General features: G+C 44.6%; 1 protein-coding gene across 1 annotated transcript; it reads right to left on the bottom strand.

Annotated features, from left to right (window-relative positions):
- Positions 1-2,758: 2,758 nt before the first annotated feature.
- Positions 2,759-20,912, bottom strand: htr3a (5-hydroxytryptamine (serotonin) receptor 3A; the record flags this gene model as incomplete). Its single annotated transcript, XM_079247878.1, has 9 exons — positions 2,759-3,069; positions 4,089-4,289; positions 4,381-4,591; positions 7,349-7,509; positions 7,802-7,971; positions 14,758-14,867; positions 15,498-15,542; positions 20,323-20,486; positions 20,843-20,912. 9 exons carry the CDS (start codon positions 20,910-20,912, stop codon positions 2,759-2,761), a joined length of 1,443 nt encoding a protein of 480 aa, XP_079104004.1.
- Positions 20,913-21,021: the final 109 nt, after the last annotated feature.

The following is a 21,021-nucleotide window of genomic DNA, read 5'->3' as shown; positions in this document are numbered from 1 at the left end:
CACATCTAAGCATCTTTGTCATGATGGCAGAGCTCCGCGTGGCATCGCGTGCTCCTGTGAGACGTGGATGTGGTTGCACGTGGCGCCATCTGCTGGCCGATGTGCTGAACTACATGCTCTCCATGAGCACCAGCACTCCTGAAGGAGCTCAGAAAACATTACCTGTTAAATGCATACGACATTTTACATCACACAAAGTATTCTTTCCTGTTTTTATATGTTTACGTGTGTGTGTGTGTGTGTGTGTGTGTGTGTGTGTGTGTGTAAAGAGAGAGAGTAACAAAGCCTTTTATTTCCAAAAGTCATGTTTCTGCATGATGCATGAAACAAACACATCAGTAAATAAATCAGAACATAAAACTGGGCAAACTTTAATCTGTCAAAAATAAATATTGACTGAAAAATTCTAAAGATTGTTTTTCTCCATATTTATTTGTTGGTAAACTATAGATCATTTTGATAAAACACATGAAGGTTTTTTTCAAGTTAAAGTTGGCAATAAAATATGCAAATGAGCTACAATGTGATGACCCTTTAGGGGAAATGGGAGACAACAGACAACAGATGGCGCCAGACTGGACCAAGATGGCCGACCTGGCCCAAAGCGTCTGGACTTAAAGCTCGAAGTTTCGTTGTGCAGAGATAATGTTCACACGTTGTTCCGCTGCATCGAGACATATTTCCATTTTTCTGGAAAGTTCTCTGTCGCTGACACACATACTGGTGTTTCCACATTCAGAATAAACCTTTTCTGTACGCTGGGTTAAAGAAGAAACCAAAAAATGAGGCACAAGGCTCAAAAAGTTTAAATTATTTATTTGCATGAATGATAAAATGCACTTAATAAACTAAAATAATGAGTATTCCCATGTTTTCCTGAAGCAGACACTTTTCATCAAATGGAAGGAAGAAACCGGTACATCCCACAGCTTTCTGTGGACGTTGGGATTTATTCTGATGCCAGAGAAGGATTTCTCTTCTATAACTCAGGATGAGATTAAATAAAAGAAATACTTATTTCTGTTAAAAGCAGCACAAAAAGAGTGGAAAATCTTATTACTTCCTCTTAATGTAACCAGACATGTTTCTTGCTGAAGTATTTAAATATTTTTCCATAAATACCCATTTTTACTTTACCAATAAAAACATTTACTTTTTTATTTGACCAGTTTAACTGAATTAATGTTCTGTTTAGTTTATTGCATTATACCTGTTATCTTGCTATTCTGACATAAAGGAGGTCATTGGTGAGTAAAAGATGATTTTGTACATAATCCTAAATCCTCCCCAATCATCTTAAATCATCCTAAATCACCCTGAATCATCATAAATCCGGCTAAATCATCCTGAATCATTTTAAATAATCTTAAATCATCCTAAATCATCTTGAATCATTTTAAATCATCCTGAATCATTTTAAATAATCTTAAATCATCCTAAATCATCCTGAATCATTTTAAATCATCCTGAATCATTTTAAATAATCTTAAATCATCCTAAATCATCCTGAATCATTTTAAATAATCTTAAATCATCCTAAATCATCACGAAACTCATAAATCATCCTAAATCATTCTAAATCATCCTGAATCATCCTAAATCATCCTAATTCATCCTAAATCATCCTGAATCATCTTAAATCGTCCTAAATCATCCTAAATAATCATAAATCATCCTGGATAATCTTAAATCATCCCGAATCATTCAAAATCATCTTGAATCATCCTGAATCATTTTAAATCATTTTAAATCATCCTGAATCATTTTAAATAATCTTAAATCATCCTAAATCATCCTGAATCATTTTAAATCATCCTGAATCATTTAAAATAATCTTAAATCATCCTAAATCATCACGAAACTCATAAATCATCCTAAATCATTCTAAATCATCCTGAATCATCCTAAATCATCCTAATTCATCCTAAATCATCCTGAATCATCTTAAATCATCCTAAATCATCCTAAATAATCATAAATCATCCTGGATAATCTTAAATCATCCCGAATCATTCGAAATCATCTTGAATCATCCTGAATCATTTTAAATAATCTTAAATCATCATAAATCATTCTGAATCATTTTAAATAATCTGAAATCATCCTAAATCATCACGAAACTCATAAATCATCCTAAATCATCCTGAATCATCTTAAATCATCCTAAATCATCCTGAATCATCCTAAATCACCCTAAATCATCCTGAATCATCTTAAATCATCCTTAATCATCCTGAATCATCTTAAATCATCCTTAATCATCCTAAATCATCCTGAATCATCCTAAATCATCCTAATTCATCCTAAATCATCCTGAATCATCTTAAATCATGCTAAATCATCCTGAATCATCTTAAATTATCCTTAATCATCCTGAATCATCTTAAATCAACCCAAATCATCCTAAATCATCATAAATCATCCTGAATAATCTTAAATCATCCCGAATCATCCGAAATCATCTTGAATCATCCTGAATCATTTTAAATCAACCTAAATCATCATAAATCATCCTGAATCACCTTAAATCATCCCGAATCATCCGAAATCATCTTGAATCATCCTAATTCATCCTGAATCATGGCATAAATACTGCTAACTGCACAGATGCTCAGCAGTCCAACATGTAACACAATCCACGTGTACAGAAACATCTCTGGTAAACGTTGTTTTGAGCCAGGTCGGGACTACAGACTCTAACTCTTGTCCTTCTTTATGCCCGCCTGCTGTTTGTCTCCATGCAGAGTGGCAGTGAAAGTCAGGCAACCTGCCAAATGGACCACAGAGTGCCCAGGGTGATGCTGTAGGTCACCACGGCCACGAGATAGACTCTGAAAAGCAGAATGTCCAGAACGTAGCCCACCTGAAGCCACTCCTTGGCAACTTCCCGACACTTGTCCCTCTTCTCCAGGAAGTGGCGTATTGCTGTCACCTCCTGCAGGATGTTGTCCATGATGGGGGGGCCGCTGTCCCTGGACGGGGGCAGGCGCAGTCCCAGCATCTCGCTGTCTCTGTCTGGCTGGCTGAGCCTTTGGCCCAGCTCACAGGTGTGGTGGAGGGCACAGCGGGCTGCAGGAGGGCACAATGAGAGGAAGATCTGGGTGTCACTGTGGTGGTCGGCGCTGGCCATGTTGTCTCTGGTGTCATGTGATCTGATCACATGACACCAGACGGATCCAGGTGTAACGCCTCCTTTTACACTCTGCAACACCTGGAACTCTACTCGGAAAGTTTCCTTCCCTCCTGCACACGAAATCATATCTAAGAATGAAGCGAAAATCTGTTGATCTGGTATCAGAACTGTGTTTAACGGAGTAGGGGCAGGAGTATTACTTTCTACACCCACTAGCTCCAGCCATTAGCCCCATCCACTATCTTTTTTAACCACATATGTAGTTTGGTTTGGAGAGGGCGATGGGATCATGTCACATTTTCACAGCTCACCCACAGCATTTCTGGAAACTGCAGATTTTAATTTTTCAAAATCTTCTTTCTTTTAGTTTTTTTCAATTTCATAAAACTAAAATATTCATCCCAGCATTAAACTGGACGGGACAGGTACTGCTTTTCTACTCATATTCTACTTTTTGTCTTTTTATTAAACAGAAAAAATATGTTTACTTGTTTTATTGTGGAAAAACAGCTGTTTTTTTTAAACAGGTTTGTAATTTGTGTGTTTATGCTAACAGAGTAGATTAAAGTATTTATCAGCTGGAGGAATAGAAGATAAACCTGGCATTTTTATCCAGCTGAAATGGTCTCAGAGCTCAGACTTGGCAGGATTTGTCTGAGGTTTCGCTGTCTTTCTGGCGATCTTACAGCTGCCTTCACGATACAACAAACATTTTCACGTGGAACTGATTCACCTCTTTGTTGGAGGAAAGGAGCACATGTCAGTCGTAAAGGTGGTTCTTTCATGAGTTTGATTTTCTCTGAGGTGGTAGTTGATGTAAAAAGAAAACCACTGTGTTAGAGTAATACCTACGAAGGTGAGCTGAAAACTCTCCCACATCTAGATGAAGTCAGGTAACACCAGATCCTGACTAATCCCTCTTCTCGCATCCTCTCATGCCTCCATGTTTACCTACCAGGTTCATAGCTGTTGTCCTTGTAATGTCCCAGGTGTTTGTTGTGGATGCAGAAGAGGACCGGAGCCCTTTCCAGGACCAGGTACTTCACCCAGTGGGGCACAGGCGGCTGCAGATCCTGCTTGTGAACCAGGCGCACGATCAGCACAGTTTCCGTTAGGCTGATCACCAGCAGGGCCATGCAGACCACAAAGTACACACCTGTAACTCAGGTAAAGATTGGTCAAAGTATTTGTACCATGTTTCGGTCATCCTTATCTGGATGCAAAAGAGTGCTGTAGACATCAGCTACCTATGAGTGGGGTTCCTATTGCCGTGGCAGGCAGCGTGTCCGACACGATGATGAGGAAGACAGAGTATCCCAGCAGTAACGTGATCTTAAAGGAAACTCTCTCTCCGCTGTCTGGCGGCAGATAGAAACCAACGATGTCCATCACCATCAGGAAGATGCTGGGCAGCAGCAGATTGACTGTGTAGAACAATGGCCGCCGCCGGATCACCACCTGGGAAGCAAGACCAGTTTCAATAAGTAGCTGGGACACAGGAAAACACTGGAAGCAGCGGTTTGTACTTCTACAGGTCTGAGGAGACGTGCAGCTGTAGCAACGTGTGATTAAACATCTTCTCTCATGATAAAGAGCATTATTACCTTTATTCATTGACAAAACATGAACTATACAAGCAAGGGGTGAAAAATGGCTAAAGAACTCAACTTTATTTATAAAGCCCATTAAAACAACCAGGGTTTAAACAAAGTGCTGCACACAATCAGCCAAAGTAACAACAGAATAAACCAGCTAAAAGGCAAATAAATAACACAGTAAAACAACAGCTCGCACAAGGGATAAAACATTCAAACAATAAAACAAAATGAATGAAAAGTTTAAAAAAAAAAAACAATAATTAAAACTAAGCTATAACACACTGACCAGAAGCAGTCTCACGCTGGGTTAAAGGTCAAGGAATAAAAATGGGTTTTCAGGTCAATTTTAAACGTGGACAGTCAGGAAGCTTGTCTAACGTGGAGGGGAGCTCATTCCACAGCTTTGGGCCGGCAACTGGAAAAGCTGTGACCCCTCTGAGCCTCCGCTTGGACGGAAATAAAAAATAAAGAAATAATTCATAACTTTCATTCACAATGAGAAGTTATCAATGTTAGCTGGCCAGAAAACACAATCCTGCAGCACAAAGGAGACATGCCGGTGAAACCCAGACTCTGAAAAACAACAAGTTCGTACGGATTTCAAGCAACAAATGCTACATGTGAAGCTGGCAACATGCGTCAGCAGCGAGGACTGATTTAATTCATTTTTATTCCTATAAATAAAACTAAAATATAGAGCTTCAGAAAAGGTTTAAGGCATTAATATTCCCCATAAAGCGGTCAAATATTTGTACTGATAATTCAGAAAGAATTAAATAAAAAAGTCATGACATATGACTCATAATAGTCCTAATTTCATGATAATCGTCTAGAGCAGGGGTCCAGTCCTTTACCAGAGTTGCAGGTTTTCAATGTTTTCTGCTCCAACACATCTGAATTTGAATGAATGGATTCCACAGCCAATCAGGTTCTGCACAATGGCTTAAATATAAGCTGAGTCAGGTGTGTTGGAGCAGGAAACAATGAAAACCTGTTGGAATATGGCTCTCATAGCACCAGATCGTGATCCTGATCTATTGGGATCTTTGGGAAACCTTTGAACAAAGAATATGACTGAAATAAATAGTTTGAGGAGCTCTTGTCCTTTCATCGGGTAAACGTCTGGTCACCTTGCTTCTGCAGAGCTGAATGATATGATCTGATTCAGGTGTGTTGGAGAAGGGATGCATCTTAAAGGTACGGGATAGCAGACCTCCAGAACCGGACTTGGACATCCCTGGTCCAGACTAAAGGCGACAGGTAGGTACTGTTTGATATTTGTTCACAGTTTAAATGCAGAGCGCTACGTAAGCATCATTCTATTCTATTCTATTCTATTCTATTCTATTCTATAGAAACAGTTCACAGGCTGCAAGTATCGAATTAAAAAGAGTTTAGATTCTTAAAGTTAACAGGTGTGTAAATAATTTGGTGTTTTATTAGCAAAAATCACATTTTACTCTTATGAATACAAATTTCACCAAAGTCTAATGACAATCACATCCAAATGAAATCCTTCTCGCAGCGTAGAGTGAGTTATTTATAAATAATAATACATCATTATTACATTATTATTTTTCTAAATACATAGACACACCCGGCAGAAGACGGCCATGTTGCATCGCCATCTTTAAATAGTGTAGCTGAAAGGGGACAAACTTCTTAGTTTTATGCATTTTAGCTGTGAATGTCCATGTATTGTTGGGAGAGAAGGAGAGACAAAGACCACCATGAATAATTTAACTTGCCGTTTCCATTGATTTGGAGGAGCATCCATAGTCTGCCCCGCGAGCGGGAGGAAAAATAGCCAAGAGGAGAAACAGTGACCATGAGAAAAGGTGGGTCTACATGGGAGTAGTGTTTACCAGATGGAGAGAGTTCATGAGGGAGAGGGACTCCGAACTGAGGTGGAAGTTTCAGCTTCCTGCTGGACAGGTAAGGTCATACATACATACAATACGTAGAGGACATGCTGCTGACCTATCAGCATCAATAACCAAACAGAACTATGTATCGTTCTGTACCTGACAGGACACTCCACACTTTCCTGTAAGGGTGTTAGGGTTAGACGGGATACGTGTCAACATGGTGCCTAGCCTGACCCGGAGCAAACTCAGGAGGAAGAAGAGCTAAAACCCCAGCGAACAAAGAATGTAGACTAATTGGAAAAAGCAAGCAAACATTATCTTCACCACATTCAGCAACAAGGATGTAAATGCCACACAAAAAAGAAAAGAAAAGAAAAGTTGAGAATGAGTTTAAAATGTATGTAAAAAGACTCGGTGTTGACATGTTGTCGTGACTGGCCTGCACAGCGTTAGGTAATTATTAAAATTAGCGTGTCTGTGTCTTATTGGTCGTTAGATGGGTTCCTTTATGATTTTTAATTGAAAAAGAGAAGAGGAAGTAGTAATGCATTTTTTCTTCACATAACTTTATCCAAAAAGATTCACTACTACTGTAAAAAACAAAAGTCTGCCCCCTGCTGGTGATCAGTTCTGACCATCAAAGTCATTAGTCCTCCTTTATAAGCATTTTGTAGGATTTTATTTTCCTTTTTCAGCAACAGTTTGATTGCTTATAATCTGTGTTCAGCTTCATGAATCCACACACTCACATGAAACTTCATCTCAGCGTAATGGTCGTCATCGTCCACGCTGAAGATCTTGTAGTTGGATGGTATGTAGAGCAGCTCCCACTCTCCCTGGTTCATGAAGACACTCTTGTCATCCCTGAGCTTCTCAGGGCTTCGTATCAGGGTGATGTTTATGTCATCAACTAGAAAATGATCACAATAAAGGGAACATCCTGAAAAGAGCACTGATTACAAGCTATCCTTCAGCAGCCAGCCAGGTCTCTGAGCAGATGTCACAGCTGGAAAACTGATGGATGCACAAAACAGATCAGACACACGCAGCATTAATCTGCTTTAAAGTAGCATTCATCTGATTAGACTTTTTAATTTCGTTGCAGCGTTATCTGATTAATACAACCTAATGTCTTAAAATGTTTACTTTTCTAGACCAACACCCACCGCTGACAACAGCTCAGTTAGTGAGAAACCTCTTACCGGTGTGAAGCCAGCTCTGGAAGGTGAGGCTGCATTTCTGAACATCAAATGGAAAGTTGTAGATATTGAGTGTGCAGGCTGTAACAACCTGGATGGGCTTGTAGTTTCGCACCAGTCCATCGTAGGTGACATAGACGTAAGGGATGTCGGGAGACTTCCCCACATCTACACTGCAGGTTAAAGACAGAAATGATACACCTGACACACATTTTTAATTCTCAGGTCGCCCTCCCAGAGCTATGAGACCCCTTACAGTAGCAGTAATATCAGGGTTACACCTCCCGGAGCTATGAGACCCCTTACAGTCGCAGTAATATCAGGGTTCCACCTCCCAGAGCTATGAGACCCCTTACAGTAGCAGTAATATCAGGGTTCCACCTCCCAGAGCTATGAGACCCCTTACAGTAGCAGTAATATCAGGGTTCCACCTCCCAGAGCTATGAGACCCCTTACAGTAGCAGTAATATCAGGGTTCCACCTCCCAGAGCTATGAGACCCCTTACAGTGGCAGTAATATCAGGGTCCCACCTCCCAGAGCTATGAGACCCCTTACAGTAGCAGTAATATCAGGGTTCCACCTCCCAGAGCTATGAGACCCCTTACAGTGGCAGTAATATCAGGGTTCCACCTCCCAGAGCTATGAGACCCCTTACAGTAGCAGTAATATCAGGGTTCCACCTCCCAGAGCTATAAGACCCCTTACAGTAGCAGTAATATCAGGGTTCCACCTCCCAGAGCTATGAGACCCCTTACAGTAGCAGTAATATCAGGGTTCCACCTCCCGGAGCTATGAGACCCCTTACAGTAGCAGTAATATCAGGGTTCCACCTCCCGGAGCTATGAGACCCCTTACAGTAGCAGTAATATCAGGGTTCCACCTCCCGGAGCTATGAGACCCCTTACAGTAGCAGTAATATCAGGGTTCCACCTCCCGGAGCTATGAGACCCCTTACAGTAGCAGTAATATCAGGGTTCCACCTCCCGCAGCTATGAGACCCCTTACAGTAGCAGTAATATCAGGGTTCCACCTCCCGGAGCTATGAGACCCCTTACAGTAGCAGTAATATCAGGGTTCCACCTCCCGGAGCTATGAGACCCCTTACAGTAGCAGTAATATCAGGGTTCCACCTCCCGGAGCTATGAGACCCCTTACAGTAGCAGTAATATCAGGGTTCCACCTCCCGGAGCTATGAGACCCCTTACAGTAGCAGTAATATCAGGGTTCCACCTCCCGGAGCTATGAGACCCCTTACAGTAGCAGTAATATCAGGGTTCCACCTCCCAGAGCTATGAGACCCCTTACAGTAGCAGTAATATCAGGGTTCCACCTCCCAGAGCTATGAGACCCCTTACAGTGGCAGTAATATCAGGGTTCCACCTCCCGGAGCTATGAGACCCCTTACAGTAGCAGTAATATCAGGGTTCCACCTCCCGGAGCTATGAGACCCCTTACAGTAGCAGTAATATCAGGGTTCCACCTCCCGGAGCTATGAGACCCCTTACAGTAGCAGTAATATCAGGGTCCCACCTCCCGGAGCTATGAGACCCCTTACAGTAGCAGTAATATCAGGGTTCCACCTCCCGGAGCTATGAGACCCCTTACAGTAGCAGTAATATCAGGGTTCCACCTCCCGGAGCTATGAGACCCCTTACAGTAGCAGTAATATCAGGGTTCCACCTCCCGGAGCTATGAGACCCCTTACAGTAGCAGTAATATCAGGGTCCCACCTCCCGGAGCTATGAGACCCCTTACAGTAGCAGTAATATCAGGGTTCCACCTCCCGGAGCTATGAGACCCCTTACAGTAGCAGTAATATCAGGGTTCCACCTCCCGGAGCTATGAGACCCCTTACAGTAGCAGTAATATCAGGGTTCCACCTCCCAGAGCTATGAGACCCCTTACAGTAGCAGTAATATCAGGGTTCCACCTCCCGGAGCTATAAGACCCCTTACAGTAGCAGTAATATCAGGGTTCCACCTCCCAGAGCTATGAGACCCCTTACAGTAGCAGTAATATCAGGGTTCCACCTCCCGGAGCTATGAGACCCCTTACAGTAGCAGTAATATCAGGGTTCCACCTCCCAGAGCTATGAGACCCCTTACAGTAGCAGTAATATCAGGGTTCCACCTCCCAGAGCTATGAGACCCCTTACAGTAGCAGTAATATCAGGGTCCCACCTCCCAGAGCTATGAGACCCCTTACAGTAGCAGTAATATCAGGGTTCCACCTCCCGGAGCTATGAGACCCCTTACAGTAGCAGTAATATCAGGGTTCCACCTCCCAGAGCTATGAGACCCCTTACAGTAGCAGTAATATCAGGGTTCCACCTCCCGGAGCTATGAGACCCCTTACAGTAGCAGTAATATCAGGGTCCCACCTCCCGCAGCTATGAGACCCCTTACAGTAGCAGTAATATCAGGGTTCCACCTCCCGGAGCTATGAGACCCCTTACAGTAGCAGTAATATCAGGGTTCCACCTCCCAGAGCTATAAGACCCCTTACAGTAGCAGTAATATCAGGGTCCCACCTCCCAGAGCTATGAGACCCCTTACAGTAGCAGTAATATCAGGGTCCCACCTCCCAGAGCTATGAGACCCCTTACAGTAGCAGTAATATCAGGGTTCCACCTCCCGGAGCTATGAGACCCCTTACAGTAGCAGTAATATCAGGGTTCCACCTCCCAGAGCTATGAGACCCCTTACAGTAGCAGTAATATCAGGGTCCCACCTCCCGCAGCTATGAGACCCCTTACAGTAGCAGTAATATCAGGGTTCCACCTCCCGGAGCTATGAGACCCCTTACAGTAGCAGTAATATCAGGGTTCCACCTCCCAGAGCTATGAGACCCCTTACAGTAGCAGTAATATCAGGGTTCCACCTCCCGGAGCTATGATACCCCTTACAGTAGCAGTAATATCAGGGTTCCACCTCCCAGAGCTATGAGACCCCTTACAGTGGCAGTAATATCAGGGTTCCACCTCCCAGAGCTATGATACCCCTTACAGTAGCAGTAATATCAGGGTTCCACCTCCCAGAGCTATGAGACCCCTTACAGTAGCAGTAATATCAGGGTTCCACCTCCCAGAGCTATGAGACCCCTTACAGTAGCAGTAATATCAGGGTTCCACCTCCCAGAGCTATGAGACCCCTTACAGTAGCAGTAATATCAGGGTTCCACCTCCCGGAGCTATGATACCCCTTACAGTAGCAGTAATATCAGGGTTCCACCTCCCAGAGCTATGAGACCCCTTACAGTAGCAGTAATATCAGGGTTCCACCTCCCGGAGCTATGAGACCCCTTACAGTGGCAGTAATATCAGGGTTCCACCTCCCGGAGCTATGAGACCCCTTACAGTAGCAGTAATATCAGGGTTCCACCTCCCAGAGCTATAAGACCCCTTACAGTAGCAGTAATATCAGGGTTCCACCTCCCAGAGCTATGAGACCCCTTACAGTAGCAGTAATATCAGGGTTCCACCTCCCGGAGCTATGAGACCCCTTACAGTAGCAGTAATATCAGGGTTCCACCTCCCGGAGCTATGAGACCCCTTACAGTAGCAGTAATATCAGGGTTCCACCTCCCAGAGCTATGAGACCCCTTACAGTAGCAGTAATATCAGGGTTCCACCTCCCGGAGCTATGAGACCCCTTACAGTAGCAGTAATATCAGGGTCCCACCTCCCGCAGCTATGAGACCCCTTACAGTAGCAGTAATATCAGGGTTCCACCTCCCGGAGCTATGAGACCCCTTACAGTAGCAGTAATATCAGGGTCCCACCTCCCGCAGCTATGAGACCCCTTACAGTAGCAGTAATATCAGGGTTCCACCTCCCGGAGCTATGAGACCCCTTACAGTAGCAGTAATATCAGGGTCCCACCTCCCGCAGCTATGAGACCCCTTACAGTAGCAGTAATATCAGGGTTCCACCTCCCGGAGCTATGAGACCCCTTACAGTAGCAGTAATATCAGGGTTCCACCTCCCAGAGCTATGAGACCCCTTACAGTAGCAGTAATATCAGGGTTCCACCTCCCGGAGCTATGATACCCCTTACAGTAGCAGTAATATCAGGGTTCCACCTCCCAGAGCTATGAGACCCCTTACAGTGGCAGTAATATCAGGGTTCCACCTCCCAGAGCTATGATACCCCTTACAGTAGCAGTAATATCAGGGTTCCACCTCCCAGAGCTATGAGACCCCTTACAGTAGCAGTAATATCAGGGTTCCACCTCCCAGAGCTATGAGACCCCTTACAGTAGCAGTAATATCAGGGTTCCACCTCCCAGAGCTATGAGACCCCTTACAGTAGCAGTAATATCAGGGTTCCACCTCCCGGAGCTATGATACCCCTTACAGTAGCAGTAATATCAGGGTTCCACCTCCCAGAGCTATGAGACCCCTTACAGTAGCAGTAATATCAGGGTTCCACCTCCCGGAGCTATGAGACCCCTTACAGTGGCAGTAATATCAGGGTTCCACCTCCCGGAGCTATGAGACCCCTTACAGTAGCAGTAATATCAGGGTTCCACCTCCCAGAGCTATAAGACCCCTTACAGTAGCAGTAATATCAGGGTTCCACCTCCCAGAGCTATGAGACCCCTTACAGTAGCAGTAATATCAGGGTTCCACCTCCCGGAGCTATGAGACCCCTTACAGTAGCAGTAATATCAGGGTTCCACCTCCCGGAGCTATGAGACCCCTTACAGTAGCAGTAATATCAGGGTTCCACCTCCCAGAGCTATGAGACCCCTTACAGTAGCAGTAATATCAGGGTTCCACCTCCCGGAGCTATGAGACCCCTTACAGTAGCAGTAATATCAGGGTCCCACCTCCCGCAGCTATGAGACCCCTTACAGTAGCAGTAATATCAGGGTTCCACCTCCCGGAGCTATGAGACCCCTTACAGTAGCAGTAATATCAGGGTTCCACCTCCCAGAGCTATAAGACCCCTTACAGTAGCAGTAATATCAGGGTCCCACCTCCCAGAGCTATGAGACCCCTTACAGTAGCAGTAATATCAGGGTCCCACCTCCCAGAGCTATGAGACCCCTTACAGTAGCAGTAATATCAGGGTTCCACCTCCCGGAGCTATGAGACCCCTTACAGTAGCAGTAATATCAGGGTTCCACCTCCCAGAGCTATGAGACCCCTTACAGTAGCAGTAATATCAGGGTCCCACCTCCCGCAGCTATGAGACCCCTTACAGTAGCAGTAATATCAGGGTTCCACCTCCCGGAGCTATGAGACCCCTTACAGTAGCAGTAATATCAGGGTTCCACCTCCCAGAGCTATGAGACCCCTTACAGTAGCAGTAATATCAGGGTTCCACCTCCCGGAGCTATGATACCCCTTACAGTAGCAGTAATATCAGGGTTCCACCTCCCAGAGCTATGAGACCCCTTACAGTGGCAGTAATATCAGGGTTCCACCTCCCAGAGCTATGATACCCCTTACAGTAGCAGTAATATCAGGGTTCCACCTCCCAGAGCTATGAGACCCCTTACAGTAGCAGTAATATCAGGGTTCCACCTCCCAGAGCTATGAGACCCCTTACAGTAGCAGTAATATCAGGGTTCCACCTCCCAGAGCTATGAGACCCCTTACAGTAGCAGTAATATCAGGGTTCCACCTCCCGGAGCTATGATACCCCTTACAGTAGCAGTAATATCAGGGTTCCACCTCCCAGAGCTATGAGACCCCTTACAGTAGCAGTAATATCAGGGTTCCACCTCCCGGAGCTATGAGACCCCTTACAGTGGCAGTAATATCAGGGTTCCACCTCCCGGAGCTATGAGACCCCTTACAGTAGCAGTAATATCAGGGTTCCACCTCCCAGAGCTATAAGACCCCTTACAGTAGCAGTAATATCAGGGTTCCACCTCCCAGAGCTATGAGACCCCTTACAGTAGCAGTAATATCAGGGTTCCACCTCCCGGAGCTATGAGACCCCTTACAGTAGCAGTAATATCAGGGTTCCACCTCCCAGAGCTATGAGACCCCTTACAGTAGCAGTAATATCAGGGTTCCACCTCCCAGAGCTATGAGACCCCTTACAGTGGCAGTAATATCAGGGTTCCACCTCCCAGAGCTATGAGACCCCTTACAGTGGCAGTAATATCAGGGTTCCACCTCCCGGAGCTATGAGACCCCTTACAGTAGCAGTAATATCAGGGTTCCACCTCCCGGAGCTATGAGACCCCTTACAGTAGCAGTAATATCAGGGTTCCACCTCCCAGAGCTATGAGACCCCTTACAGTAGCAGTAATATCAGGGTTCCACCTCCCGGAGCTATGAGACCCCTTACAGTAGCAGTAATATCAGGGTCCCACCTCCCGCAGCTATGAGACCCCTTACAGTAGCAGTAATATCAGGGTTCCACCTCCCGGAGCTATGAGACCCCTTACAGTAGCAGTAATATCAGGGTTCCACCTCCCAGAGCTATGAGACCCCTTACAGTGGCAGTAATATCAGGGTTCCACCTCCCAGAGCTATGAGACCCCTTACAGTGGCAGTAATATCAGGGTTCCACCTCCCGGAGCTATGAGACCCCTTACAGTAGCAGTAATATCAGGGTTCCGCCTCCCAGAGCTATGAGACCCCTTACAGTGGCAGTAATATCAGGGTTCCACCTCCCGGAGCTATGAGACCCCTTACAGTAGCAGTAATATCAGGGTTCCACCTCCCAGAGCTATGAGACCCCTTACAGTAGCAGTAATATCAGGGTTCCACCTCCCGGAGCTATGAGACCCCTTACAGTAGCAGTAATATCAGGGTTCCACCTCCCGGAGCTATGAGACCCCTTACAGTAGCAGTAATATCAGGGTTCCACCTCCCGGAGCTATGAGACCCCTTACAGTAGCAGTAATATCAGGGTTCCACCTCCCGGAGCTATGAGACCCCTTACAGTAGCAGTAATATCAGGGTTCCACCTCCCAGAGCTATGAGACCCCTGCTTACAACTCGTTGATGAGGATGTCCGGGACCCACACATTAGCCGTCGGTATGGAAATCTGTTTGACCTCATCAAAGTCCTCTGGATTCCAAACCAGGAATTCATCCATCCATGACTGAAACATACAACATTTGGAATAAGGTACATGAAAATAATGCACATTTAATAAGAAATTGAAGGTTTTAACAACAAATGATCAGAGGTTTTTTTTGTTATTTTTTAAATAAAAGATATTGCAAAGTGTAACAAATGACTTTATTATTAAATATGGTTTATATGTTTGACAAGCAGGGGGTCCTGGGTGGTACACTTTTTACAACTGAAAACTGCTTTTTTATTTTTTGCATGATATTTTTTTATACCAGAAACACAGTGGGAAACTATTTGAAGGGGGAAACTTGTTCACTGCTGCACCACTAAAACTGCAGCAGGTCAGCTGTTTGAAGGGGGAACTTAAATTTTAAAAGGCTGTGGATTCATGGTAACAATCCATTCAGCCAAACCTGGTTCTGTTAAGTTCTGTTGAGAACAACAGGTTCAGGGCAGCTATTCTTGACCTCCTGCAGTAAGTATCCTTTAGTGGGGAAATGTAGTTGAAACCCAGTCATGCAAGGAAAAAGTGATATGAAACCAAGAATAACCTTTAAAAACCCTGTAATAAATCCCTGACTTCGTCCAAGCAGCTCCATCAGTACTGCAGTCCAAGTGAACTACGTATTTATGGTAAATGTGGAGGTGCCCTTACCTGCCGGTACCACACATATGTTGTCAAAACTTGGTTCTTCTCATCCTTTAGTGGAATACATAAAATCAGAAATGCAGTAAATGTTACCATGTTGCAGGATCCTGCCATTCTGGTTAAAAGCGTTGCAGAAAACATCATGTGCTACTTTACAGAGTTCAACATACTGTTTTAAAAAGTCATGAAAAATTCTGAGAAAACTGGAAAAGTTGTGTGTTATTATTACACAAACTCTGTTTAAGAGTTACATACCTGAAGGATCTTCAAAAATCACTGCAGCTCACATGAAGTTATAAGCCCCCCCCCCCCCCCCCTCATATAAATTATTCAGGCTCCCATTCCCCTCCCCTTCTGTACATTTTTCCTGTAGGCGAGGTGGGGGCCATTATCATTTAATAACTGAATGTCCACCCTATTCCCTGGAGGGGTGCATCTGAGAGTGAGGACAGTGCAAACTAGAAATCAGACAGTGGGGGACATCATAGGTAAGAGCCAGTCAGATTGCTGTGAGTCCAGCTGGACACAAGTGGTGCTATTTAGTGCATTTTAGTTTATTTTATGTTATTTATTTAATTTTTTGTGGGAGTTGTTTTTTTTTTTTTGTTTGTTTGTTTTTTTATTTTTTGTTCCCTCCCTGTAATTGTCCCTTTGTTAAAATACGAGGAACACTATCCCAAAATATTGGCTTGGGCACAGGTTAGTCAGTGCTGGATTGTGGCGAAGAGCTGGACAAATCTTTCCACCTCCTCTGATGATAACAAAGTTAAACTAAGTGTGGAAATGCTCCTTGAAGAACTGAGTCTTTGCTCGTAAAGATATAGTTTCTGCGGATCAGACAGAATTTAGCAGGTTGGTCCATCAGCAGGAAACAACAGAAGAAAAAGAGTCTGGCCGGTGATTCAGCCCCACGTAGTCATGGTAACGCTAGGCGTCTTTCACTGGTAGAGCGTAACTGTGGAGAAGGAGTGTAGCTCTAGATGAAGGAGTGAAGGTAGACAGGAGACGTTTGACTTATTGTTTTGTAAATCAAAAAAAGAGTTTTGAATTTGATGCTGCCAATGAGTAGCAGAGTGACATGAGCTCTTTTGACCCAGCTGTCTTCAGGAAACTAAACTGAAACTATTTATATGAACCGCGGTGGAAATAAAGTTACCAACATGTCTGATTTAGTGGTCCAACGTCAACATTATCACCACATTTTCCAAAGTGTAACAGCAGACGGTCTCTATGTCTCCATGTCTAACCGGAATGTCTCTTTGTCTCACCAGAATGTCTCCATGTCTCACCAGAATGTCTCCATGTCTCACCAGAATGTCTCCATGTCCACCAGAATGTCTCTATGTCCACCAGAATGTCTCCATGTCTCACCAGGATGTCTCAATGTCTCACCAGAATGACTCCATGTCCACCAGAATGTCTCCATGTCTCACCAGAATGTCTCCATGTCCACCAGAATGTCTCTATGTCCACCGGAATGTCTCTTTGTCTCACCAGAATGTCTCCATGTCCACCAGAATGTCTCTTTGTCTCACCAGAATGTCTCCATGTCTCACTAGGATGTCTCTATGTCTCACTAGGATGTCTCTATGTCTCACTAGGATGTCTCTTTGTCTCACCAGAATGTCTCCATGTCCACCAGAATGTCTATTTGTCTCAACAGAATGTCTCCATGTCTCACTAGGATGTCTCTTTGTCTCACCAGAATGTCTCCATGTCCACCAGAATGTCTCTATGTCCAGCAGGATGTCTCTATGCCTCACCAGAATGTCTCCATGTCTCACTAGAATGTCTCCATATCCACTAGGATGTCTCTTTGTCTCACCAGAATGTCTCCATGTCCACCAGAATGTCTCTTTGTCTCACCAGAATGTCTCCATGTCCGCCAGAATGTCTCCATGTCTCACTAGAATGTCTCCATATCCACCAGAATGTCTCTATGTCCACCAGAATGTCTCTATGTCCACCATAATGTCTCCATGTCTCACCAGAATGTCTCCATGTCCACCAGAATGTCTCTATGTTCAGCAGAATGTCTCCATGTCTCACCAGAATGTCTCTATGTCCACCAGAATGCCTCCATGTCTCACCAGGATGTCTCTGTCTCGCCAGAATGTCTCCATATCCACCAGAATGTCTCTATGTCTTACCAGAATGTCTCTATGTCTCGCCAGAATGTCTCCATGTCCACCAGAATGTCTCCATGTCTCACCAGAATGTCTCCATGTTCAGCAGGATGTCTCTATGTCTCACCAGAATGTCTCTATGTCCACCAGAATGTCTCTGTCTCACCAGAATGTCTCTATGTCCACCAGAATGTCTCCATGTCTCACCAGAAAGTCTCTGTCTCGCCAGAATGTCTCCATGTCTCACCAGAATGTCTCCATGTCCACCAGAATGTCTCCATGTCCACCAGAATGTCTCCATGTCCAGCAGAATGTCTCCATGTCTCACCAGAATGTCTCCATGTCCACCAGAATGTCCCCATGTCTCACCAGAATGTCTCCATGTCCACCAGAATGTCTCCATGTCCAGCAGAATGTCTACATGTCCACCAGAATGTCTCTATGTCCACCAGAATGTCTCCATGTCTCACCAGAATGTCTCCATGTCCAGCAGAATGTCTCCATGTCTCACCAGAATGTCTCTATGTCCACCAGAATGTCTCCATGTCCACCAGAATGTCTCCATGTCCACCAGAATGTCTCCATGTCCACCAGAATGTCTCCATGTCCACCAGTATGTCTCTATGTCCACCAGAATGTCTCCATGTCTCACCAGAATGTCTCCATGTCCACCAGTATGTCTCTATGTCCACCAGAATGTCTCCATGTCCAGCAGAATGTCTCCATGTCTCACCAGAATGTCTCCATGTCCACCAGAATGTCTCCATGTCCACCAGTATGTCTCTATGTCCACCAGAATGTCTCCATGTCCAGCAGAATGTCTCCATGTCTCGCCAGAATGTCTCCATGTCCACCAGAATGTCTCCATGTCCACCAGAATGTCTCCATGTCTCACCAGAATGTCTCCATGTCCACCAGAATGTCTCCATGTCCACCAGAATGTCTCCATGTCCAGCAGAATGTCTCCATGTCTCACCAGAATGTCTCCATGTCCACCAGAATGTCTCCATGTCCAGCAGAATGTCTCCATGTCCACCAGAATGTCTCCATGTCTCACCAGAATGTCTCCATGTCCAGCAGAATGTCTCCATGTCCAGCAGAATGTCTCCATGTCTCACCAGAATGTCTCCATGTCCACCAGTATGTCTCTATGTCCACCAGTATGTCTCTATGTCCACCAGAATGTCTCCATGTCTCACCAGAATGTCTCCATGTCTCACCAGAATGTCTCCATGTCCAGCAGAATGTCTCCATGTCCAGCAGAATGTCTCCATGTCTCACCAGAATGTCTCCATGTCCACCAGAATGTCTCCATGTCCAGCAGAATGTCTCCATGTCTCACCAGAATGTCTCTATGTCCACCAGAATGTCTCTATGTCCACCAGAATGTCTCTGTCTCACCAGAATGTCTCTGTCTCACCAGAATGTCTCCATGTCTCACCAGAAAGTCTCTGTCTCGCCAGAATGTCTCCATGTCTCACCAGAATGTCTCCATGTCCACCAGTATGTCTCCATGTCCACCAGAATGTCTCCATGTCTCACCAGAATGTCTCCATGTCCACCAGAATGTCTCCATGTCCACCAGTATGTCTCTATGTCCACCAGAATGTCTCCATGTCCACCAGAATGTCTCCATGTCTCACCAGAATGTCTCCATGTCCACCAGAATGTCTCCATGTCCACCAGTATGTCTCTATGTCCACCAGAATGTCTCCATGTCCAGCAGAATGTCTCCATGTCCACCAGAATGTCTCCATGTCTCACCAGAATGTCTCCATGTCCACCAGAATGTCTCCATGTCTCACCAGAATGTCTCCATGTCCACCAGAATGTCTCCATGTCTCACCAGAATGTCTCCATGTCCAGCAGAATGTCTCCATGTCCACCAGAATGTCTCCATGTCTCACCAGAATGTCTCCATGTCCACCAGAATGTCTCCATGTCCACCAGAATGTCTCTATGTCCACCAGAATGTCTCCATGTCCAGCAGAATGTCTCCATGTCCACCAGAATGTCTCCATGTCTCACCAGAATGTCTCCATGTCTCACCAGAATGTCTCCATGTCTCACCAGAATGTCTCCATGTCCACCAGAATGTCTCTATGTCCACCAGAATGTCTCTATGTCCACCAGAATGTCTCCATGTCCAGCAGAATGTCTCCATGTCTCACCAGAATGTCTCCATGTCCACCAGAATGTCTCCATGTCTCACCAGAATGTCTCCATGTCTCACCAGAATGTCTCCATGTCCACCAGAATGTCTCCATGTCTCACCAGAATGTCTCCATGTCTCACCAGAATGTCTCCATGTCCAGCAGAATGTCTCCATGTCCACCAGAATGTCTCCATGTCCACCAGAATGTCTCCATGTCTCACCAGAATGTCTCCATGTCCACCAGAATGTCTCCATGTCCACCAGAATGTCTCCATGTCTGAGTCTAAATGTCCAAACTATTCTAAACTATTCAACATTAGTCCATGAATCTTGCACATTTTTTAATTTTCTTCATTTTCATCTCATGTTATTTTATATGAATTTTCAATATTTCAAAGTTGAATAGCTTTTTAGTCGCAGACCTACACACCTCAAATCACTAGCTGATTGCTTACCAAGCACTGATATGTCTAGTTGGTGTATATTGCAGTGTATTCTAACTGTATTAACCTGTTGCAGAAGGGTTGTATTGTTCTGCATTAAAACTCACCACATTGAGTATGGAGTAAACCATCAGGTCAATGGCCACAATGGTGGACGTCCTCCAGTCTTTCACAGGTCTCACGCCTTTCTTGTACCCGGCACTTAAATATTCAGAGAGGCGCACCAAGGTGGCGTTGGCAAATCTTCCACTGCTGCCTCCCAGTTTCTTCACTGGAAGGACATAAAACAGTAGAACTCCTTATTCACAACCAAGGTAATAAACGGTTTATCAAAAACAAAAGTAAATATAAAAAATAAAATAAAAAACAAGAAAAAACTAATAGTCTTTACAAAGTAAATAAACATACAGCTAAAAAATTCAAAACGAAGACAAACTGAGCAGAATTGACCCTTTGTCCCTGACCCTCTGAGGAACAAAAGTCTGCAACTTGGACTCAGATACCAGGGTGTGAAGGTGTTTTTAAATCAGGTTTTCCCTGTTTTTTAGCAGCCGATCTCCTCATGGTGAAAATTTAATACATGATATAAAGGTGAGCAGTAAAGCTGGAAGTCAGAAGTGGTTGTACCTGTGCAGGCTTTGGATGCTCCATGAATCAGGAGGAGACAGAGTCCCGTCCACGTTGATGAGAGTCTCATGGTGTTAGCTGCTTCCTCAGGACGCCTGACAGCTCTTATCCTCCACATGCATCCACTGTGTGCACTTCACACACATCCACGATGTTGTGCCACTCAGCTCAGGGGGGGG

This window comes from Telmatherina bonti, assembly GCF_933228915.1.
Source record: "Telmatherina bonti genome assembly, chromosome: 10".
Lineage (NCBI taxonomy): Eukaryota > Metazoa > Chordata > Actinopteri > Atheriniformes > Telmatherinidae > Telmatherina > Telmatherina bonti.
Note: the sequence above shows the minus strand (reverse complement) of the source record. Positions and strands in the feature narration are given on the sequence as shown.